Source organism: Gobius niger (genome assembly GCF_951799975.1).
Source record: "Gobius niger genome assembly, chromosome: 14".
NCBI lineage: Eukaryota > Metazoa > Chordata > Actinopteri > Gobiiformes > Gobiidae > Gobius > Gobius niger.
In genome coordinates, this window is record NC_136865.1 from 23,132,986 (window position 1) to 23,158,848 (window position 25,863).

Genomic DNA, 25,863 nt, shown 5'->3' on the forward strand with positions numbered 1-25,863 from the left:
CTAGTCTAGAGTTGAAAAAATTGAAACCAGGCGGTAAAGTTATTTTTAAGGTGTCTAAACTCCAATGCTTTTCAATGGGGGACTAGCGGCGATATGGAGGTACTGCAGCAATGGCGGGGCAATGGCGGCCCCCCAGTGTCGTGGGCATAAAGCAGAGCAGCCAGCGGCCATTGTACCGCTCCAGCCACGCCCACTCTGAGCCACAATAACCCAAACCCTTGTCAGGATAAGAAATGTTTTCTTTAAACACATAAAGGCCCTCATATGGCCTTAATTTATGTTTTACTTTCATATAAATGTAATGATTATTACTGTTTAATGAACTCTACAAGTTATATGAGTGATAAAAAAAAAAAAATCAAGTCCCACCGCTAGTTTTAGAGTATAGTTTTAGTCAGTTTTATTAAAAAGAAAAATACCTAAGTATAACTATTTCAACAAATGAATATAAGTATTGAAAATAAATTGTAGCCTTTTGGAAATCGAGATGAAGGCTGTACTAAGCTTTTGACTGACAGATGACGCCACATCGTGACCCAAAAGCGGCCGCTCTCCTCGTCCTCTGACCATCACTCTGAGATTCTTTATCAACAGCAGCGTCTGCACAAATCATGCTTCCTGCGTCCATACTCTGCTGTATGTAACTGGGGAACTGTCTTGAGAAAAGTCCCAGTTTGATCGCAGTCGGTCGGGTCAGACCATGGAGCAGCCGGTCGCTTCTGATGGCACCGCTCCGTGTAGTGGGTGTGTTCTTGGTTTTTAGCTCGTCACTGTTACATCATCATCATTAAAAAAGCTGCGTTAACATAATGACATCGTTACAGTCCCCGCTGACGAAACAACACTGATTCTATGTATATACTTACTTACTTACTTGGGCTTCCCATTTTGTTGGGTTTGAGTCAACATTAACAAGCTTCTGCAAAACGCGCCTTCACATCCAAGTATTCACAGTTGAGCAAATCTCTCCTGACAGTTATAGATTGTTCCAACGAAAAAATAAAGGTTTACAAAGCACAGAGTTTTGCCAGAAGGTGAGCCACCGCTGGGACTCAGAGCTGTGTCCATAAATCTCCGTCCGCCTCGAAATGAAACGGCTTTTTAGCTTCCAGTTAAAAAAATGGTTCAGTGAAATCACAATATGGTCTTTGGCCCGGGTCTGGCGGTCCCCCGAGCTGCACCCCTCAGAGCAGAGGAGCGTCCCGGGCTGGACTGAAGCCAGAGGAGGACGAGGGATTATATCAAACGGATTCCAAAATAAAAGACTTCTGCAGTATATCTCTGTCACAAACTTCAGTTACCGCAAAATAACTTTACTCAACGAGGAAAGTGCTCAGTAAGTCCTTGGTCCACCTCAAAAATCGTCCCGGGACTTTATCGTCGGCGGGTTTACAGCCGTTGCTTTGGCAGAAGCAGCTTTTTTTGGGGTTTAGATGAGACAATGGAAGAGTTTTGTGTGTAAATGATACCGGAGGAAATCATTTGTTTTTGTTTGAGCTGAGGTTTGTATAAAAGCTCTGTCTAAGTTCATGAATCAGCTGCATGTAGTTATTTTTACTGTGAAATGAAATTGATCAATATGAGAAAGGATTCATTTATTTGCCATAGTTTTATTGATCAATGATAGTCATGAAGAAGAAGTTTTTGTTATTTTATGATAATGAAATGCTGCTATAATCATACAGACCCCACAACAAGTAAACATTATACTTATTTTCAGTAACTAAGGAATATAACATATTATCGCTAAAACAAAAATCAAAAATGTGACAGTCACACGACAACAGTGCGAGGAAACAGATCAGTTTAGATACATTTTTTAGCTTTTAAATGAGGCGTTGCTCTGGCCTATAGGCTGTGAGCTTTTAGATTTCGGTAAAGCTGAACTGGATAAAACATGCTCAGTTAAGGCGAGAGAGGTTTAATGGTTTGTATTGATTCACTGACAAAAAAAAGTCAAACTCCCCCCAAATGTGAGAATCTTGTGAACAGTGAATGACCGTGTACAAAATTAAAAAAGATACACAGGCCGCATAACATATACACTCAGATCAGAGCACACATAATATATACACATTACAACAATACAACAATATATATATATATACTTTATCTATGTAGGATGTAGTATACGGGAAACAAATATCACATGTGTTATAACCACCGGTCCCTGAAAGGGGACAAAACTTAAAGTTAAAAAACACAGCGGTTTCCAACGTCTCAAGCCAGTGGTTTAATGACAGATTTACAGCTCTTATACATATTTGACAAATCAAAAGCACATATTTACCTGAAAGGGGACAAAACTTAAAGTTAAAAAACACAGCGGTTTCCAACGTCTCAAGCCAGTGGTTTAATGACAAGAGATGGAACCGAAGCTCCCCCTAGTGTCCAACGACCGGATGTGCTTTACTCAAAAATCCTTTCAAAATAATGCACAAGCACTAAATCTTCGTATGAAAATGTCCATAGTAAAAGATCATTGCTTTGTAAAAAGGTTGTTTGTTTGCTTGTCATATATTTATCGAATTTTATAAACTTATTAAATAACTTTTTCACGCTATTACACACACCCCTTGGAAAGTAGATGTCGTCCCGACATCTTAACTCAAACTTAAATGTAACCTTCCTGAACATGTTACAGCTTACAAAACAATAATAAACTAATTTTATGGTTTTACCATTAGCAGAGGTGTTCCTGAATGCATAAAGCACAGTGCAGTTACTTAACTTGTTACCAGTGGACAATATGTCTCGTTATGGTCTTCTCATGCACTTTTGAACCTTGGTCCCTTATGACTATATCATCTTGACCTTTCACATAACTAATCAAGTTATAACACAATAGTACATTAGCTTTGCTGTGTTACTGCATAAATGTTAAAACATTTCTTGTATCTTCGTCTGTTTGAACTCATATTGGAGTATTACTTGTATGCTACATTCTCTGTTATACAACAGTCCATGAGCCTCACTCGAATGCTGTTTAGAAAACAGTCCATATACCGGTAAGTACTTCTGTTCTCTTTGAAACAGTCAATATTGGAGCTTCTTAATCACCATTAATAAAAGTGTTACTGCACTATAAGGGATCAACGTAAGTATAATGTCTGGGGATCATAGTAGTGAACCATGTTGGGGTACCTCCAAAAGGTTTCTTCAGCTTGAAGTCCACAGGGTGGGTACTGTATTCCCTGGTATACTGCTGGCCAAGTACTGCAACAGGAGGGCTTACCCAGCTCATTATAGGTGAATACCCTTGGCGGATGCCTGTCTCTGCGGGGCCGTTGTGGCGTCTGGTCCAGTTGGATGCGGTCGCTCCTCACTGATGCTGGCAGATCACCGGTGTCTGTAGTGCAGGGAGATGAGATGTCCTCCAGGGCAGATGATGTTCTTTGCTGAGCTGTCTCCTCCTGAGTATGATCATGGTCTTGTCTTTGCAGGACTGGGTGTTCTTGAGGAGCTGGAGAATTTTCCACTTCACCTTGCTCAGTGTCAGCAGAGTCATTAGCACAGTCCATTCCTTGTGACACTATATTCTCATTTTTTGATTGAGGCTGAGTTGGGTAGTAACAGTAGTACCAATCCTCTTCATCACTGCTGGCTTCTTGTTGTGCATTAGTCTCTGACTCTGTTCTTTCTTTCGGTGTGTTTCTTCTTTTTGTGCGTGCCACTTTCAGAGGTATGTCAAGTGGTAAGTGACTACATGGCAAGAGCAAGTTACGATGTAATATTTTACTATCTCTATTTTTACCTTGCTCGGGCACAACTTCATAGATGGGAAAACCTTTGCTTACTTGGCGTACAATCTTGTAGATACAGTCTTCCCAGTGGTTACGAAGTTTTCCTGTTCCGCCTCTAGGGGTCATGTTCCTTATAAGGACGCGGTCTCCTTCCTCCAAGACAGAACTTTTCACTTTGTTGTCGTGGTTTCTTTTTCCTCTTTCAGATGACTTTTTCGACTTTTCTTTCGCTATTTCATAAGCTTCTTGTATTTGACTTTTCCACCTTGTGATGTACTGTTGTTGATCTTTTGTCCCTGTTTCCTGTGTTACTTTGAAAAGGATGTCAATAGGGAGTCGTGGAGCTCTGCCAAATAACAGATAGAATGGAGAGAAACCTGTTACTTCACTTTTTGTACAGTTGTAGGCAAACGTGACTTTATTCAGTGACTCTTTCCAGTTTGACTTTTCCTTTTCTGTGAGCGTTCTCAGCATTTGTAGCAGTGTTCTGTTGAATCTTTCGACTTGGCCGTTCCCTTCAGGATGATAAGGGGTCGTTCTGGAGCTTGCAGTGCCACACAGTTTAGATAGTTGTGCAAAGAGTTGGTTTTCGAACTCGCCCCCTTGATCATGATGTAAACGTGAAGGAAATCCAAACTTGAGCGCATAATCATTGAATATTTTGTCTGCTACTGTCTTTGCGCTTTTTGATGTTGTTGCATAAGCTTGTGCGTATCTTGTAAAGTGGTCGATTAAAACCAATATGTACTCATAACCTCCAGCACATCTGTCCACATGAAGGAAATCTATTGACACCAATTCAAAAGGCTGTGATGTGACAATACTGGTTAGAGGTGTTCTTGTTTTTCGACTTGGTTTTTTACTTTTGAAACAGGAGCAACTATTCACATACTGTTCAACCTGTTTTTGCATTTGGGGCCAAAAGAATCTGTCTCGAATGAGTGATGTTGTTCTGTCGACTCCTTGATGTCCCATTTCATTGTGTAATGCATTCATAACTGTCTCTTTGTATATGTCGGGTAACACAAGTTGTGTCCTTACTGTTGTTTGACGATGCAGGATGTTGTCCTTGTCCAGTATTAACCTGTCCCATTCAGATAGCAGCTTTCTCGTGGACATGCTCAGTGACTTGTGTTCATGGCCAGAGGGTTTTGTGCCTGACTGCAAGTATTCAATAACAGGACCAATGCATGGGTCAGTTCTTTGAGCTTGGCTTATGTCTTGTGTTGAGATGGGGATGATGTTTTTATCATTGTCCATTTGCGGAAGTGACACAGCCATAGACCATGGTGTGCTGAAGTCTGTCTCTATAGCTTGAACAGTGGCTTGTATGGCACGTGATGGCATTTCTTCTGTACATGTTTTAATTATTGCTTCGATGTCAACTGGCATACGGGACAAGCTGTCGGCATCAACATTTTCACGACCGGGTCTGTACTTTATGGTGAGATGAAAGTCTGCTAACTCGGCTACCCATCGACATCCAGTAGCATTGAGTTTAGCTGTGGATAACACGTATGTAAGTGGATTGTTATCCGTGTAAATTGTGCAGGAGGAACCAATCAAGTAGTCCCTAAATCTCTCACAGACCGCCCATTTTAATGCAAGAAACTCAAGCTTTCCTGAGTGTAAATGATAGTTCTTCTCTGACTCAGTAAGCGTACGGGATGCATAAGCTATTACTCGCATCTTACCAGCTTGCTCCTGGTAGAGGATTGCGCCCAGACCTTGGTTTGAAGCATCAGTGTGCATTATAAACGGTTTGCTGAAGTCTGGGAAAGCAAGAATGGGTGGTTCAACGAGATAGCTGATCAACTTTTCCAGTATCTGCTGATGATGTTGAGTCCATTCGATTGGTACATTTGAGGGGACACCTTTGATTTTCTTATTTGTCTGTCTTGTCTGTCTTACTTGTGTCTCTGTCACTTGTGTGTCTGCAGGAGCTTTGAGGAGATTGTAGAGTGGACCAGCAATGCGGGAGAAGTCCTTTATGTACTGCCGGTAATAACTCAGGAGTCCCATTATAGCTCTGAGTTCTCCAACTGTCTTAGGCTGTTTGTCTTTTAAGGCTCTGACAGCAACAGTATCAGTGGGGTCCATTTTACTGCCCTCTGCTGACACAATGCGTCCCAAGTATCGCACTTCTTGTTTAAACAGTTCACATTTGCTTGGTTTTAACTTTATTCCATGTTGTCTGAGTCTTTGTAGTACAGTCCTGATATCATTGACATGTTTTGTGAATGAGTGACTGAATACAATCGTGTCATCGAGGTACGGAATGCAAATCTCATCCCTCAAACCTTCTAAACAGTTTTCCATGCAGCGCTGGAAAGCGGCCGGGGCATTCATTAGGCCAAAAGGGATTCTGACCCATTCATATAAGCCCCACGGCGTCACGAATGCTGTCAAGTGGCGAGAGTCTTGGGCCATAAAACCCTGATGGTAGGCTTTTCCTTGGTCGAGCAGGGAGAACCAGGTGTTGCCTCCAAGCCCGTCCATGATGTCCTGGACCCTGGGAATAGGCTGTCGATCAGGTATAGTTTTCTTGTTAAGTTCACGGTAATCTATACACAATCTGAGCCCACCACACTTTTTCCGGACACATACCACAGGAGCTGCATAAGGAGAGTGGGATTTTTCTATCCAGCCTTGTGCAATAAGATTGTGCAAATAGTCTTTCATTTCACTGTATAACGGTTTGGGCACAGACAAATACGTTTTTGCTACAGGCTCAGTGTCTTTCAGAGATACAGCCATTTGTAACTTTTCAATACAGCCAATGTCATTTTCAGATTTGGAAAATGATGCACATTCTTCTCTTAACATTTTCTGCACTACTGACCTTTCATTTTCAGGTAGGTGACACAGGTCCACTGGTGGATCCCAAACACTATTTTTCTCTCTGTCTGTTGTGACTTGACTCACTGTGGCTGGAATTGCTGAAGTGGGCTGGAAGACTGAAGCTGGGTAAACAGCTCGTACAGGCTGCACTGTCCCAATAGGTGTTCTGCCAGTGAGCACAATTGCGTGGTCCGTAGGGTTCTGCACATCAACTATAATGAAAGGTTTTTGTCCACTTTTAACTTTTACCAGGGTGTCACAGAACTCAAGTCCATCTGCCCACTGTTGATTTACATCAGATTCAAATATGAGAGTTGTGTCTTCTTGGCATAGAGGTGCTTGTATGTGGCATTCTACTCCGACTGATGAGTGCTTAGGTACAGTCACTGTTTCTCTTGTAGTTTTAACTTTGTATTCAAAAACTTGGTTTGTGGTCACTTGCTTTACACATGCTTGTATTTCACATATTTCAACATCTGGGAATGCTGTTGTGACAGTCTTAATAACTTGCTCTTTGTCGGCAGATGACTGGTCAACTATAAGCCGAATTACGTTAGAGCCTATGATTGGTTGGGCAAGACTCGCGCCACTCATCACAAGAGTAGGGACAGTCACTTCGGTAGTAGAGCCTTTTTCAGTGTGTAGGTTGAATGTGACTTCTAGCCAACCAATATAGGGCATCTTTTCCCCATTAGCAGCTGTTATTACTAATGAATTATCTCCTTCCAGTATTTCACAAATGTCTCTGAGTTTTGCTTGTGGAAGATTTTCTTTCCACCATCTCTCATCGACGATAGTTACTTGTGAGCCAGAGTCCCATAATGCTCTTGTCTTCTTGTTTTGTATGTAACAGTCAACAGAGTACTTTTGTCCAATTAGAGGAGCCATTTTTGGACTTGATTTATGCTTAGGTGACTTGAGTTGGACAGTATCACATGACACGTGTGCACAATCTTCTTTGTGAGTATCCCAATGTTCAGTTTGGCAGAATTTGGAACAATAAAGGACATTTTTGCAAAGTGCACATTGTCTGAGTCTCACCTTATTTCCTGCAGCGTGACAGTAAGCACAGTTTGGGGACAATTTTGAAGGACAGGTCACTGTTTGTCCCGCTGGAGCGACCCTTGTCCGTTTAAAGGCCAAGACTGACGAGCTCCTCTCATCCTGCAACCTGCTAAGAAATGGTCATCACTACCACAAGCATAGCAATGTTTGCAGTCTTCGTTTTTGTTTTGTTGACAAGCAAAACAGCGTCTTTTGCGGCGGGGTGCAGGTGCTGGAAAGCGTTGAGGGAAAGCATGGCTGTACTGCGGATGTTGGTACACGTAAGGCATACTGGGCCACTGCATTTGTGGTGGTATTTGGGGTGGAACTGTCACAGGCAGAGACACAGTACTGGGGGACTGATCTGCCTGGGCTTGTGGATGGGGTTTTTGCATGAACTCTTTTATTTGTGAGACTTCAGCTTTTAAATTGTTTAACAGTGTCATGTTGGATCTTATTTCTTTTAACTCAGATAAAATGTCTGGTTGTCCTTTGGAGTTACTCTGGGAGACAGGTGCTTTGTCTTTTTTCTCAGTGGGACTTTCATTGGTCTGTGCAGAATGGACAGCAACACGGTGTGGCACAAGCAATTTTCTTTTGTCATGTCTCTCACTCTCACATGCACAAGCAGTATTCAGTTTCTCAAGCAACAATTCATCTGACACAGTGGCAAGCTCTAGGTATGGTTGTAGATCACGTTTTATGTTGTCATTCTGCAGCCCTGTCAATACTGTGTGGAGGAACATGTTCTGTACTAATACTGGGTCATACCTCAAGCCTGATTCAGATTCTTGAGAGGCGAATAATATTTTCTGCCGGAGGTCTAATGCACGAATGACAAAACTTTGGGGGTTTTCTTTACCTTGTACCTCTGAACTCAGTTGCTTGTACAGGTCTGTTGCACTTTTCTCCTGATAGTGGCAGCGGAGAATCCTTCTCAGAGCTGGCAGTGTCAAGTTGGCCTTTCCTTCAAGGTAGCTGCGGAGTTGCATACCAGGAGTGATGGCTCTTATAACAGCGTCCACAATCTCTCCTTCCGGAAAGCCCTTAACTAGTCCATGCTCTATTTGACGTGCCAAGCTGGAAAAAGTGAGGCGATCTTTCTGTCCAAGCTCACCAATTTGGCCTGATATTTTAAAGTCTTTTATCCAGGGGTTGGTGACTTTGGAGTGCGCAGTGTATGTGACATGTTGCTTTTCATTGGGAACTTTACAGTCACTTCGTTTTTGCATTAATGTTAACTTGAGTTGCAGGGCCTCGATTTCTTTAGCCAGTTTTATCTGTTCATCTGTCATGTTATCTGCTTTGTTTTGTTCCATTACTTCAAGTTCATAACTCTGACTTGCTCGCCCTTTTACCTCACTTTGTGTTGACTCCACTTGCACAGATTCAAGCTGAGGTAAGTTATCTTCTGTATTTTCATATTCTTTTATCTTGTCTTTCATGTACAGCAGCTGGGACATGCCCTGGTCCTCCAGCTCTTTCAACTCATCGCGCAGTAGATAGGAAGTAATCATTGTTATTAGTGCGGTCCTGGGCTTATTCAGTACAAGTTCATTTCCACGCCCAGTTATGCCTAAAAGTCCACAGAATTCTTTTAAATTCTCCTTAGTTAGCTTGCATAGCTCTTGGATCACTCCTAGCTGTAAATCTTCAATGAGCGATGTCTCCGAGTCCTCCATCGTTAAACTGTTGGGTGTCGTCATGGCGACGCAGAATCTCTAAGCACGCGCAGCTTAACGGTAGCGCTGAATATTAGCTTAGCTTTGCTTTCCTGGTGGCTGTAGCTTCACCTCAGATTGCAAAAAAAGTTTATTCAAGCAGCCCACTGTTCACTACAGGTACTTTTTGTTTCTTTGTCGTCCGTCTGGGTTGTTTTGAGCAGGATGGGCAGCAACTGAGGTTACTTCTGACGAAAGCTAGCCCCGTTACACTCATCCCAGCGGCGGTGCCTCCAAATGTTATAACCACCGGTCCCTGAAAGGGGACAAAACTTAAAGTTAAAAAACACAGCGGTTTCCAACGTCTCAAGCCAGTGGTTTAATGACAGATTTACAGCTCTTATACATATTTGACAAATCAAAAGCACATATTTACCTGAAAGGGGACAAAACTTAAAGTTAAAAAACACAGCGGTTTCCAACGTCTCAAGCCAGTGGTTTAATGACAAGAGATGGAACCGAAGCTCCCCCTAGTGTCCAACGACCGGATGTGCTTTACTCAAAAATCCTTTCAAAATAATGCACAAGCACTAAATCTTCGTATGAAAATGTCCATAGTAAAAGATCATTGCTTTGTAAAAAGGTTGTTTGTTTGCTTGTCATATATTTATCGAATTTTATAAACTTATTAAATAACTTTTTCACGCTATTACACATGCAGTCAAAAGAAGGAAAAACTGTGTATGTTCATATCACTATGTCCACCTCAGACAGAACAACGATAAGTTCTCCCCCCAAACATGATGCGGCACCAAATCCAGTTGGATCCTGTTGTACAAGATCTGCAGTTGTGTTTATTTAATGTCGTCAAAGCAAAACACGAGAGAATGAGTGATAGTGAAGGCACTTTTTTTTAAACTCAGAAGTAACTCAATATAGTGTGACTCAGCTGATGGAACAGAAACATGTAATACAAATATAGTTTAAAACTGTAACTAATAATATAGAATATATCACAGTTTTAAAGGGACTCGCCCAACACTGCCTCCCACACATTGTTTTATCATGTGTGTATGTTTTAGCCTCTGAGTAACACATTTCAAAAGCGATTACGAGAATTTCACATTCTCTTAATGACAGCAGGGTTAATAGAAGTGATTATAATGGAGTCAATGAGGCAAAAAATGGCTTCAAGAGGAAGAGTGTGACTATTTCTCCTGGGAAGTGTAAATTATATGTTTTGTTTTTCAATTTCGCTTCTTTAAAGCATTTCAAAGTGCAAACCTTTGTCACGTATCATCACGTTAGCATTAAAAAACGTAAAGTTACAACAAAAAATGTACCTCTCAAAGCCAAAAACAGTGCCAATAGCCTCAATCCAGGCACTCTATAAAAGTGTCCACATTTTACAGTAAACGTTTATCTTAAAAACTTGATTTGTCTTTGTGTATTCCCAAAATGAGCACTCACGATCTCCAAAAGCCGTCATAACGCTGCCTAAATGCATCACAGTCGAGTGTGTTACCGAGTATCTCTGCCCCGTCCCGTCCCTGGATGCTCTGGTTTGCCTGGTGGGCGGGTGTAACCCTCTCCTCTCTCTGTCCCGCCCCCTCCCTCAGCTCAGAGATCGGCCCAGGAGCTGCCGCTGGTGGATAAACAGAGTCTGGAGACGTGTCCCGCCTCCGGAGGACACCCCATGGTCCTCGAGGGGCACAACTTCCAGCCCGACTCCAAGGTCCTGTTTGTGGAGAAAGCCCAAGGTAAAGAAGAGCTGTGTGCACGGCAAAATGAGCCACAGTGCTGCTGTTTATTTATTATTTTAGTTAGTCTGAGCTTTAACATCTTTAATGCAGATATTTGTGTTAACACTAAGTCGCACATACGTTTTTGTTTTCGCATTGACGATGTTTCTTTCCTTTAGTCCAAAAAGCTTCTCTCAGCTCGTTTAATTGTTTCATTTGGATCTGAAGTGGTTTTGTTCTCTGATATAAAAACAACTCTCCTCAAAAATGCACTTTGGGATTAGACGTTAGAAAGGAGTGTGTGGAATGAAAGGGAGAGATATTCACTGTGGTTTAACCACAGGGCGAGCGTCATGCAGCAACATTCATCCTCAGGTTTGAAGAGGAAGTTTGTGTTCAATTATTTTGTTGAGACATACCTAACTAGATTTAATACCATGTAATCTCCTTTGTAACAATCTGTACTAACTTGTACTTGTACATGTAGTACTACATACCCAATGGAATCATGTGTAGTACTTTGGAGGTGCATAATATAAAACGCCCCTAAGGTCAGGGCTTAAAGTTCGGGTTAGAGTTTTATGTCTTATTACAGTATCTTCAAATTACTAATACACATTATTCCACTGTGTATGTAACACAAAGTACAAGTTATTACACATTGTACACATTACATTGTACTAGATTTGCCAGGTACAATGTAAGTGTTTCCCATTTACATGGTTCATAACAAAGGGCAGGCTGAGCCAGGTGTCCTCAACTAAATCAGCTCGAGGTCCGCAAACCTTTCTTTCATAACTTTCCACATAGTCCAGTGATGTCCAGAGTCCGGAAATTATGCAGTCATTGCTCTTGACAATGTTAAAACATGAAGTTGTCTATTTACAAAGCAACGCTGATCAATGAATCAATAACTTTGCCATTTTATTTTTTTCAGCCTTATAAATTAAGTATATTGAGAGGATGAAAAGGCTTTGGGGTCCGAACTAAAGCCTCTGGAGGTCCGGATCTGGACCCAGGTCCACCCCTGGTCTAAGCTTTAGGTCCTCCACTTTTCTAGTCTCTGTAGATCAGGGATATCAAACCAGTAACTCTCCAGCCCATTCATGGTAGCTCACCAAAGACTTTCTACATTTCTTCACATGCTCAAAGAGTCACATTTTAGATGCATTTTCTTTTTGCTCTGAACATTTTGAACCAAATCTGCAAAATATTTAAGGAAATAAAGTAAAGTATCAGGAGAAGCCTTTAATTTTGTTGAAATATCTTTGCTGCTAATTCTCCGGGGTGAACTCTCCTGTCACAGAGTTCCTTGAGTATCTGCTCTGTGACGGTTTTGTTATGCAAAAGTAGCTCACTGCTTAAAGACCTCTCACTGAAGATACTGTGCAAGATAATACAGTATGTGCATGTTGCAGCAGAATTGATAAGGCAACTGACTAAAGAAATATTTGCTAAAGCTGAATTAGGCTAAATGATCTAGGTCTAAGTGAATAAATTGTAAACTTGTCCAGACTTGCACAATATACTGTATCGCCAAATCATCAGTATCACAATAATAGGAAAACCATCTGACTGAGATTTACATTTTTTTTTGTTAATATGGCCTAAAAAACAACAACTGGGAACTTAAAAATGTGCCAAAGATCAGTTTTAGCTGAGGGTTATATAATGTAATGCCTTTTGAGGTTTGTTGTGATCCTGATTTAGTTTCTTTTTGTAAACCATTTAGAAAGAAACAACAATATAATTATCCATATTGAAGCATATTGTGTACCTCTAATGTCAGATTCAGATTGTTATTGTGGAGTCAAATCACTGACTCATTTGTATCCGTGTGTATTTGGAGACATCCCTGCACTCTCCTCTCTCTCCTCTCTCTCCCCCGCCTCCCCTCTCCCTCGTCCTGCCAAACGCACACATGTGGTCCGCATTAACGCGCGCGGCCGTATCCTTAAAACCAGTCGCGTTCGCTCGAGTTTCCATGGTCCCGTCGAGCCGGTCGGGCGCTGGACGGATCGCCAGTGTTTGGGGTTTTTGGGGCGAGCGACAGGCGACTGCTCCCAGATGTCGGTGCTGAAGAGGGTTTTGCAAACAGCAATTTCACTGATTAGCTTCCACCGAGAAACGTGAGCCGCGCAAACACGTGCGGGTGAACACGGGCCCAGGCTGGAGACGGAGCTGTCCCACCTGAGGAGAGGAAGTGAGGGATACAGCAGCCCCCCTCCAGCGCCGCACTGTTTACACTGAACAATAAGTGAATGTGTTTCCTATTTCCTCAAGCATTTGATTAATCTGAGTCTCTTCCTCTTTGGGTCTAAAGTGTCCTTATATTATTTCACATGTTTACAGAAATATATTATTACCAAGACAATGGAGAACAACAGGAAACTGCTTAAAGAATGAATATAGATTTTCTTATGCTCTTACTGTAATATAGCAGTTATTGGTTCATAACTTTGTACATTTTGCAATTAATGGAAATCACTTTGGGGCTTCAGACACTGCCTGACCAAAGAATAAGTGTCCACAGTTGATCGTCATTTGGTCCGTCCTGCAGGGCCTCAGTGCAGCCTGTCAGGAGCAGCTGAAGGTTGAAGCCTATAGTGCATGTTTTGAGTTGATGGGTGAGACCAGAGCGAGCAGGGGAGACACCCAGACACGGGGATAATTTGCTAAATCTACACAGAAAGGCTCCACCCAACGTAAATCAGGTGGTAGGCAATAAGCAGGTTACTGAATTAACGTGAGACACTGCAGGTAAATTATTACCAAAACCACTAACATTCATGCAGTGGTCAATGTTGAGATTTTTAGCTAGTCAAGCTATCCCTTAAAGTTAATACAGTATGTCATGCATATGGCGCTTAAAAATAGACTTAACCTATTTTCCCCCGCCTGAACCGAGTGTATTTTCTCCAGTTCAGCTTTACCCAAGTCTTAAAGCTTCTTAAAGCAAGTGCTTTATTGTCATTGTACAAGCGTACAACGAAATAGTGTTCAGGTGTCAGAAACTGTAGCATCCGGAAGAAACCTGGCCGCCCTCTGTCTCCTCTGATCCTCTAAAACGGTGCACCGCCGCCTGGGCCCGTCTCAGAGCGTGGTGTCCTGCACTGGTCAGCTCCCCTGGCTCCACCTTCGTCCTGTAGCTCCCTCCGTTCCACAACAGTCTTTTTCCTCGTTTGTCCCTTTATTGTTTCCTGTAGCTCCTCTTGTGACGCCTCCACTCTGCTGCAGGTGTGGGGGCTCTTGGTGCCTCTTCAGTGTCTCAGAAGAAGAGATTTGTTGGTCTAGTAAAGACCTGTGCAGTGCTTATTTATGACATTTGTCCACAAACGAGCCAGAGATATCCAGGAAGTGACTACAACCGGAACCATGTGCAGATGTTACAAAACATTTTATTTACTCAAAATTAAGTTTTCGTTCCACACATTGCTGAAAATTGCCTGCAGTAAAAGTTTCAAATTGATGTCCTTAAATGTACTTTCCCCCCCATTGACCTGCAGTGTCTCGCCTTAAACAAAACACGACTCTCCTTTTTATGAAGACATATTTTTGCAGTTTCCTATTTTCAACCTGCCCGTTTCCAATCCGCAGCCCGATCTGCCAACACCTCTGCTGTTGTTGTCGCTGCTAATGCTCTTGACCCATTATCTCTCCTCTGGCCTCGGCTAACATTACCTCCACTTTATAAATCAATACACGCTTCAGTTTACTCCACATAAAACCCTTCCGTCTCCCCGTGCTCCCCGTCCGCCTCTCTCTCTCTCCTCTCGTTTTTCTGAGGGGTTCCCCGAGTTTTGGCACCGGGCGCAGATTCCTGGGACGCCCCATGGAAACACTGTCCCGTGCTCACACTCGCAGTAAGAACACACAAACTTTCCTTCTGCCCTGCCATCTCTGCGTTAACCTCTCAGTGGGCCACAATGGGCTCCTCACAGCTGCACGGTAAAAATAGCAACTCAGAGAAATCGATAGGCTGCGAAGGATGTGTACAAGGAGCTCGTGTTGGTATTTTATCACAACGAGATTGCAAAGTGAAAATATGTGAACTATGTGGACAAGGATAACTGTACATTTCACAGATTATTGCAATTTATGTCCCGAGAAGACTTAGAAAATGTTTACGTGGGGGACGTGTGTTAACACAATTGTTCTTTGGTTCAGTAGTTTTACCTTGGTTTGACATATTCTGTTGTTGTAAATAGGCACAGGATGAAAATATGACAAACGCTCTCAAGTGTCGCCTGGCTGACATACTGTACATAAGGGCCACGAGCTGGTCCCAGTTCTATCCTGGGTTCACATGACGTCACCACAATCTAAAAAACCTACTATACTGGTTGTAACTATCCAAATGCTGAACACATGAAACAAAAACTGTCACAAAGTTCAACGTCTTCTCTCTCAGCACATATTAACTAAGGTCAGTGATAGTCTCATAAACATGCCCGAAAGGGTGACAATATTCAAAATAAGGTGTTTGATGTTCATCAGATGAAAGGACTTTCAGCATTACTGTAGATGAATGTGGCAGGTTTGTGAATCCATCCATCCATTTTCTTCCACTTGTCCGTTGCCGGGTCGTGGGGGCAGCTGTTGGAGCCCAAATCACATTGCACCACCAGCCCCTATGGCTCCTCCTGCAGGTGGTGGGTCCACAGAAGGACGGCCTCATGGTTCTAACCGGGCCTGTTAGTCTCTCATAAGGGGCTTCTGAGCCACTCTTTTTCTAACCCGTCACCCAGGACCTGCCCTGGGAGACCCTACCAGGGGCACAAAGCCCCCAACAACAGAGCTCCCAGGATCATTCGGGTGCTCAAACCCCTCCACCACGTTAAGGTGGCGATTCCAGGAGGATCTTGTGAATCCAATCACTTTCAAATAATGATCGGGGAAATTTTTTGTTGATTTTACTGTGTCTCTCCTCTTGAGATGCCCCTGCTCCAACTGAAATGATGAAATTGTAAAATATAAAGAACACAACCATCAGTATGTATGTATTGTATTGTATATATTGGTTCATTTGGTCGGGACAGTGCATGTTAATGAACATACATGGATCTCATGCATGTAAACACACCACACCAGATTGTCCCCATGGGCCAATTTCCATCCGCCATCCCCCATGCGCACTCTCAAACGCACTCTCATTCACATGGCCTATTGTACATGTTTTTAGTGGTAGGGGAAACCTACACAGACACGGGGAAAACATTTAAACTCCACACAGAAAGGCCCCGTCCAGGTGGGAATCGAACCCAGGACCTTCTAGCTGTGAAGCACGAGCTCTAACCGCTGTGCCACCGTATTAGGACATCCTGTTCCTTTTAGATTGAACATAGGCATTTACGTTATGTTTTTCAACTGCGCTACATACTATATGCCACTTCACTGGTGTAAAACGTTTGGTTCTGGGATTCAGTCTTTGGAATCCAGTCACAAAACTCATATTATCCCAGACTAAATTGCTGAGAGGCAATCCTTTTGATTTAAATCACAGAAACGTACAATATGGCTGACTTGGAAAAGCGAATATAGATAGAAATGTGTGCCATATTTAACGCCACATCACTAAACTAAACATTAAACTATGATTAAGAATAAAACAGATGCAGGTGACGTCACAAGAGCCTAAGTTGAGGTGTACATTATTCTTCATTTGTTTCTGGAACTTGGAGGTAACACTAGAAATATGAAATCCCTCATAGCTACTGTGATGCTAAATAGGCTGTGACTGATTGCACGATGGTACCAACAGTAGTGATGTTTTCTGATGCGCAAAATTAACAAAGGCAACATCTCTACATTTCCCACCGCCTGTAAACTTCGCCTCTCGTGCAGCTCCCGTTCTGAGAAACCACTTAACGATCGCACTCGTAAATCCTTCGGTCTTTAATTTGACTTTGATGAACTGTTTTCCAGCCCAAATTCCAATAAATCTCCCTCCCTCGCCGGCGTTTCACAGCCTTCGCCCGGCGCTGCGGTGCGGCACACGTGAGCGCGCCGGTTCTCGTGGTGTTTCCCCGCAGTGAGAGCGTGGGCGGTGGAGAAGGGGAGCCCTGCCTCACAGCGCTGCCAAAACCCCAACAGCATTTGTTTAGATTCCCGGTCCGCTCCTATAATTGTGTTTCCATCCAGCTCCTCTGTTTGAAAACTCATACTTTGTTTGAAAAGTAGAAATCGTTTCATGTTTTTTCGGAATGAACTAAACACTCGCGGCACATTTCCGACGGAGGAGCGTGCGGGTCGGGGGCAGAGAGGCACGGTCCGCTGACAAAGTGTGCAACAGGAATGTACGACTTTGGAACTCCCATGTTGTGATCATTTATTTCAGATTGGACAAAAGTGAATGGGAAACATTAATAACTACATTTCTGAAACGCATTAAAAACATGGGGAAATGGGGAAGGAAAATCCATTAGACGACCTGGACAATGTCTTTGGTTGTGTAATATGTTATCATTTAAAGCAGTGCTAAGTAACGTGTTTACCTTAATAAATCCTTTTCGTAGTCCCTGTGGGGGTAATGCAAGTGTTTATGGGATGATTGGAGGGTCTTTCATCTCCCCCTGGTGTCTCTGGCCAGAAAACCATAATTGTAACTTCGCTGCCATCGGACCGGAGCCACCAATACACACTAGTAGAATCACGAAGAAGAAGCTAGCAGGCTAACGGGCAGAGCTAACTGCGGGCTAGCGTCACTTTAAGCAGTATTTACAGCCAAGTTTGAGTGAATAAAATGATCTCCATTGTATAATTGGATGTACAATATCCCTCTCTCACTTCGCCTTTTCTGTCAGCGTAGTATTTACTCTCCAAGTCAATAAATAAGTTAAAAAAATCGTAACTTGCTACTACACCTGCAGTTGCGCTTATGGCCTCTAGGGGCAAGAGTTACTTAGTACTGCTTTAATTTCTTCTATTTTCTTTGCTCTGCACCATATACATGATGTGGAGGAAGGCACTATGATTACAGATGCTTTTTAGCAAATATTGATTTTTCACGCGGTGGTCTAGATTTATCCCTTAAAGCAGAACTAAGTAACTCATGCCCCTAGAGGCCATAAGCGCCACCGCAGGTGTCGTAGCAAGTTGCGTTTTTTTATTCATTAATTGTTCGTGAGAATAAATACTACGCTGACAGAAAAGACAAAGGGAGAGAGGGATATTGTACATCCAATTACACAAGTTTTTCCACTTAAACTTGGCTGTAAATACTGTTTAAGTGGCGCTAGCCCGCAGTTAGCTTTGCCCGTTAGCCTGCTAGCTTCTTCTTCGTGATTCCATTACTGTGTATTGGGGCCTCTGACCCGTAGGCAGCGAAGTGGAATTGCTAAGCTGCTGGCAGGAAGTGACATAGATAAAGGTAAAGTTCCAGCGATTTGACTCATTACCAGTCAGTGTCCAATAAGGAAGTGAAGCTATAAACATCACAAAAATGGTTAAACTAAAGAAAGCTGGGTAATGCTTTTAGGAAAATCTTGAATATAATTGTGTTAACTATGTTTTAGCTAAAAACGTGTCACATGCACTTTAAAGGAACCATATCTGATTTTTTTTTTTTTTTTTCTAGTAGTGGAAAGGGGAAAAAAAGTCCTCTCATACTCAGACACTGTACATCTAATTATAAATCATTTGTTTCTATTTCATGAACTTGCGTTTGGGAATGGACTCTGTATATCATTGTTGCTCTTCCATCCTGTAATGAACAAATATCTTGAACTGTTTTTTTCTGGCTCTTGGTCCTGAGGAAATCCTTGTCTCCGTGGCGACAGTGGACGCATTAACCCGGACAACGGTAGCACAGATCGTATCGGTCGTCCCGGGTTACGCTGCCGTGTTTATGGATGTCTGACGTGGATTGTCTCACCTTTAGGGCTACACCTGCTGCACTGATCCTGCTCCAGATAAACCCTCCATTTTGGAAATTAACCTCCTCCTCCTTCTTCTTCTCCTTCTTGTTCTTCTTCTTTGTCTTCTTCTTCTTCTCTTTCTTTTTCTGCTTCTTCTACTTCTTGTACACTTCTTCTCCTGCTTCTTCTTCTTCTTCTTCTTCTTCTTCTGCTTCTTCTTCTTCTTCTCCTTCTTGTTTTTCTTTTCTTTGTCTTCCTCTTGTTCTTCTTCTCTTCCTTCTTCTCCTACTTCTTCTTGTTCTTCTCCTTCATCTTCCTCTTCTTCTTGTTGTTGCTGTTGTTCTTTGTCTTCTTCTCCTTCTTCTTTGTCTTGTTCTTCTTCTCTTTCTTCTTCTGCTTCTTCTACTTCTTGTACACTTCTTCTCCTTCTTCTTCTTCTTCTCCTTCTTGTTTTTCTTCTTTGTCTTCCTCTTGTTCTTCTTCTTCTCTTCCTTCTTCTTCTGCTTCTTGTACTTCTTCTACACTTCTCCTGCTTCTTCTGGTTCTTCTCCTTCATCTTCCTCTTCTTGTTGTTGCTGTTGTTCTTTTTCTTATTCTCCTTCTTCTTTGTCTTCTTATTCTTCTCCTTCTTCTACTTCTTGTATACCTCTTCTCCTGCTTCTTCTTCTTCTCCTTCTTGTTTTTCTTCTTTGTCTTCCTCTTGTTCTTCTTCTTCTCTTCCTTCTTCTTCTGCTTCTTGTACTTCTTCTACACTTCTCCTCCTGCTTCTTCTTGTTCTTCTCCTTCATCTTCGTCATCTTCTTGTTGTTGCTGTTGTTCTTTTTCTTCTTCTCCTTCTTCTTTGTCTTCTTCTTCTGCTTCTTCTGCTTCTTGTACACTTCTTCTCCTGCTTCTTCTTCTTCTTCTCCTTCTTGTTTTTCTTCTTTGTCTTCCTCTTGTACTTCTTCTACACTTCTCCTGCTTCTTCTTGTTCTTCTTCATCTTCATCTTCTTCTTCTTGTTGCTGTTGTTCTTTTTCTTCTTCTCCTTATTTGTCTTGTTCTTCTTTGTCTTCTTCCTCTTCTTCTGCTTCTTCTACTTCTTGTACACTTCTTCTCCTGCTTCTTCTTCTTCTTCTCCTTCTTGTTTTTCTTCTTTGTCTTCCTCTTGTACTTCTTCTTCTCTTCCTTCTTCTGCTTCTTGTACTTCTTCTACACTTCTCCTGCTTCTTCTTGTTCTTCTTCTTTGTCTTCTTCTTCTTCTGCTTCTTCTACTTCTTGTACACTTCTTCTCCTGCTTCTTCTTCCTCTTCTCCTTCTTGTTTTTCTTCTTTGTCTTCCTCTTGTACTTCTTCTACACTTCTCCTGCTTCTTCTTGTTCTTCTTCATCTTCATCTTCTTCTTGTTGCTGCTGTTGTTCTTTTTCTTCTTCTCCTTCTTCTACTTGTTCTTCTTCTTCTCCTTCAAGCTTTAAATTTAAAGTTTCAGTTCTTAGTTCCCAAGAGGCAAATATGTTATTTCATTGTTCTCAGAGCGCATTGTATCAATAAAATAATAGCAGCATTTGTGATTTGCTGGATTTGTCCAATCACGCTGAAGCCTCTCAGAAACAGCTAATGCCTGAGATTTTAGATGGAGCTGCAACTAATTTAAATGGGAGTGGCCCAATAGTTTTGTCGAACCATTATTTTAGGATCCCAGAATTCCAGAATAAATTGGTATCAAAGTGAAATAGCATTTAACTCTTTCCCCTTAATGGTGCAGCTGTAAAAAGTTGCCCTCTACAAAACAACGCTAACCTGCTAATGCCGCTTTCACTGGTTAAAACTCAAATTGCGTCGCCTGTGTTTGTTTTGTCCCGCTCGGGCCGCTGTAGTCACGGGGATGATGGACCAGGGTCTGATTTGCATGGCTTTGTTTTAACAGCTTGAGCTCCTTCTGTGCTGACGTGATCCTTCGGCCGCAGTTACCGCTCTGCACCAAAGTAAATTATGCTAATGCTTCGTCAGAGTTAGCTTTTAAAAATATCATCACACAAGGAAAATACTGACCTCAGATATTATTTGCTTTTTGTCTCCTTCGCAGTTCGGGATGTGTCAACTTTTCCGAAAGTCCATTATTATTCAATGCAGTTTAGAAAAGGCTTTGGAAGACAAACAGAGAGCCGTATTTTGTCCAAAACCCTTTGTAAATACGGTAATTGTGTTTGTTCTACAGCACTCGGATGACGCACTGTTAGTGATAGAGAACATTAGTGAGTGCTGATGATGCTACCTGCGAATAATAATGACTCACTTCACTTTGTCATGTTTTACAGATTGAAATAACAAATGGCTATCACTGCACGCTGAATACTGATTTGAAGTAGCAATTTTAAAGCAATTCCATTTTGCCGGCCCGGAATTGTTGCATTCCCACTTTGCATCGCTATGTGCCACCTTCAACAGCTTGATAACTTTGTCCCGCAGAGACGAGGCCCACATCTCCTCGCCTCACCCCAAACACACCCCGTACCTGCCCTCACACCAACATTAACACATGTAGGGATCGCAAATGTTTGAAGCAGCAGAAGCCGCAACAGTTAGCGGCTAACACAGAGTCTAGCATTATGACAGAAGTTTACAAAAGATCGTGAACAGACAAACATCTGACTGACCTGTAGCTGAAATCCTCACAATGCCATGTTATTTGTTTAATAATCAAATGCTCTGAGCATGGGACAAGTATGAGGCATTCAAGGGTTGCAGGTTACTTTGTTACCCATCTTATTTATTCTGCTGATAAATGTGTGTTGCGCACAAGATTAGTGATACTTCCCGTTTCTCTTTGAGCGAATCAAAAGGGCAGCTTGTGAGGGGCGTGGAGGGAGGAAAGCCAGGTGAGGGGAGGGAGAAGCAGAGCAGGTTTCACTACTGACATCTACTGACATTAAAAACAATCCAGGAGTGTAGCTGAGGGCAGCTTTAAACACATGCACATTTCCTTTCAACTCATAAATATTATGGGGTGTACAGGATTTGTAGACAAGCTTTGAGAGCTGTATCAATGTAACTCTCTGTGTGCAGCTTTTTACCAATAAAATGGCGTATTTGTCTTAAAGGGATAGACGAAGTTTAAAAATGTTAAAATTATGTATTTTCCACCCCCCTCATGTTCCAGCAATTTCCTAATGTGTAGAATGAGCCCAGACCAATTGTTTGTATACTTTTGTATACTTTATTGTCCCCGGGAAATTTGTCCTCTGCATTTAACCCATCCTTCGATGCCATTGAGGCAACCTGTAAAGAGCAGTGGTCGACGGCAGCGCCGCGCCCGGGGACCCATCTCCATGATGTGGAGCCAGGCTGATGGTCAGAATCACTGGCTGGAGGATTCACCTATTGTATATGTTTTTAGTGGTAGGGGAAACCAGAGTACCCGGAGGAAACATACGCAGAAACGGGGAGAACATGCAAACTCCACACAGAAAGGCCCCGTCCTGGTGGGCATCAAACCCAGGACCTACTAGCTGTGAAGCGGAGGCGCTAACCGCTAAGCTCCCGTGCCACTAAACTGCCGCTAAAATCCTGCACTGTCTCTCAAAAAGTTGTTGATTTGGGTCTGAAGTGCCGTCATGCACGAGCTTAACATAGAAGGTGCAGTTACGGCTAAAACCTGAGGTGGCAGTAGCGAGTATAAAACGGCAACTTCCATCAAGTCGCTTTAACTTTCAATTATAACATTAAATCCCTAACCCTATGAACAAATCCCAATAAGTTTTGATGCAACTGAAGAAAGAAACATATTGTTCAAAAATCCATTGAAGGTTTTTTAATTGTAGAAAACCAACAAAGGCATTCGTGAATAAAACCTCTCTGACTCCTCTAAATGATGCCTTGTATCTGGAAATAATCGCTTCCACGCTCATTGAAAAACACACCTGACCATTTCACACGCTTTAACTACGGCCGCCACTGTGTGTTTTCTCTCTGTGATTGATAATAGTTTAATTTCAGTGAGAGGGAAAACCCATACGAGAAGTGTGTTTTCACATCTGGAGAGTGGGACTGGACAGCTGCCGAGTCGACTGCAGCTCATTCAATAAGTATCGCAGTGTTTTCTGTAAAAGACCTGGAGGCTTTAGCTTCCTGGGGCCTGTCATATAGAGTTGGGGCAGTTTAGTGCCTGGACCTCAGTATTTGAAAAACCCACGGGCCCGGACAGCCGACAGGAGTATTCCAGGGTTCACCAGTTGTTGTTTTTTTTAACTTTCTGAAGGGAAATCCCAAACTACTGACTGTAATTGTTCTTGGCCTGAGACCGAGGCGCGGGAGAAACTGTCTGAAAAGTGAGGATTATTTCAAGTGAGGCCGCCAGAAATTTACTGGAAGCCAAAAACTCCCAGAACCCGTTTAAGATTTAAAAAACACCACACCAGGCCGTGATGATATGTAGGGATGCACCGATCCAATACTGGCGTCCGATATCGGAGCCGATACTGGTAATAATACTATATCTGGTATTGGCTCCAAATATCCGATACCTGTTCTGACTCTCATCTTCATCATTTTAGTTTCTGAAATGCTCTTAACCTCTTCAACATGAGCACATTTTCTCCAGTTTGCCTTTACCCAAATCTAAAAGCAAAAAAGTAGCAAAAAAGTGGTAAAATCTGGACAGAAAAGCAACAATAACACAATTAAAAGTGTCAAATACACACGACTAAAGAGTGATGATAAAGCAACGAAAAAGTGACAAAAAACATGACAGAAACATGACCAAACCCCAACAAAAAAGCCACAAAAATTTTATGAAAAAGTTACTAAAACACGACAAAAAAGCAATTAAAAAATCAACGAAAAATCAACAAGAAAAGCCACAAAAAAGCCACAAAAATGCAATGAAAATGTGACCAAAACACACCAAAAACATGGCAAAAAAGCAGCGGCAACACAACCAAAAACTTGCAATCAGTTTTGTTGGTCTTAGCTTTCAAATGAGGCGCTTCTCTGGCCTATAGTCTGTAAACTCCAGTCGAGAAGCTTTTAGATTTGGGTAAAACTGAACTGCGCTCAGTGAAGGCAGGGGGTAACACAACATATTTGTAATGCACAAGTTGTAATGATCAGATAACTTTTGTGATTTGTTGTTTATATTAAAGTGACTAGATGTAAGTTGGTCATTTTTATACTCACTACTGCCACCTCAGGTCTTATGCGTAACTGCAGCTTCTATATTAAGCTTGTGCATGACGGCACTTCGGACCCGAAGTAACAACTTTTTGAGTGACTGTGCAGGATTTTAGAGGCAGTTGTGGTGAACAGGTCTGGGCTCATTCTACACATTAGGACATGGCTGGAACATGTAGGGGGAGGAAAATACTACATTTTAATATTTTTAAACTTCACATAATCCCTTTAAAGAAGAACTAAGCAACTTGTTTACTTTAATAAATCCTGTTCGTAGTCCCTCTGGGGGTAATACAAGTGTTAATGTGATGATTGGAGGGTCTTTTATCTCCCCCTGGTGTCTCTGGCCAGAAAACAACAATTGCAACTTCACTGCCATTAGACCGGAGCAACTAATACACACTAATGAAAGCACAAAGAAGAAGCTAACAGGCTAGAAAATATAAGACTTTGTTGATCTGACAATGGAGAAAATGAGGACCTTTCAGTTTTTTTCACTGAAAGCAAGCCGCCTTTAAGAAAGTCTCCTGGTTAATATCAGATATTGGCAGATACTCAAACCCCCAGTGTCGGTATCAGGAGAAAAAAGCTGGATCGGTGCATCTCTAATAATGTTGTTTTACATTAGTTTAGTGACTGACTATGCAAAAACATCAGTAAATATGTCTTTTTGCCACAGAAACCGCTTCAAAACCTTCATAAGTCCTTGGTGTAAAAGTAGTAGTACCCGCTTACATAGTCTATAGTTCCCAGGGAGTCAAACCTTCCTTTTCTTTGAGCGAGGTTCTGTTTATATTTACTGTACATTATGGAGAGTTGGTCCTACTGTTTCACTGTGAGCTCTGCTTCTCCACCCACCTCCAGTTAAACCCACAACAAGCAACGTTTCATTCACTTTATAAACTCAATACGACAAATAACTCCTTTGTGTGGTGTGTGTGTGTGAGGGCCCAGCGTCGCACATGTGGCTGTGTTTTGTCTATGGGGGAAATAATGACTTGCGTGGGGCAAATGTGAGCTGTAGGGTCCGTGTAGGTTTGGGGCAGTGCCAGGGCAGTGGGCGTCAGTGCTGGGAGTTTTTATACTAGTGTTTATCCATTTAGAGCCTGGAGTTTTGGCGACGCGGCTCGAAGCCATCGGCTCATTGGGAGAAAAAAGTTTGGGGACTCCTTCAAGCGGTTATCTACAGGCTGTGTTAGCATCTGACCTTTCACCTCTTGAGGATTTTGTCAGCAGCTAATGATATTCTTTTATTCTGAAGGAGGACAGAATGATGACCATGACAAGGGCCTTTAAGTGCAGCCTGTTGCTAAAACATCGTTAGTTGTTGACGAAGTCTCTCAAGGTAAAAGGCAAAGCGTCCTCAACACAACAGAGCCCGATATTTATTTTATCGGCCGATGTAAAACCGATAAAAGCCCGATATCTCCACCGAAGTATTGGAAAGAACTCACTCAGAGTTTTAAATTAAAGGAACTGAGACACATCGCAATGAAAATCAGTCACAAGTTTGTACCACAGATTTTATTAATTTTATGTTGCAGACTTTTGCTTATAATTTCTGAACTGTAAAAGATAGAGTCATAGCCTTTTTAGTCTTGGAATCTGCTGACTTTTGCCTTTCAAACAAGTACCTACCAAACAGGAATGACCTGAATAAATCGTCCGCATGCCTCTGACAAAGCGCCACCTGCTGTAACAGTTCAACACTGACACATTTTACAGTTTAGAAGCATCATACACAGGAGACATTTTAACCCTTTAATGTTACTCCCTACACTTTTTTTTATTTTTTATTATTAATAATTACCATTTTCTAACCATTTGGAG

General features: G+C 42.1%; 1 protein-coding gene across 1 annotated transcript in view; it reads left to right on the top strand.

Moving 5' to 3' along the window:
- nfatc1 (nuclear factor of activated T cells 1) overlaps nucleotides 1-25,863 on the top strand; it is a 103,851-nt gene that overhangs the window by 31,177 nt on the left and 46,811 nt on the right. The window contains exon 6 of the mRNA XM_079570911.1: nucleotides 10,909-11,049. Within this exon, the coding sequence (XP_079427037.1) occupies nucleotides 10,909-11,049 (141 nt within the window). The remainder of the gene's footprint in view (nucleotides 1-10,908; nucleotides 11,050-25,863) is intronic.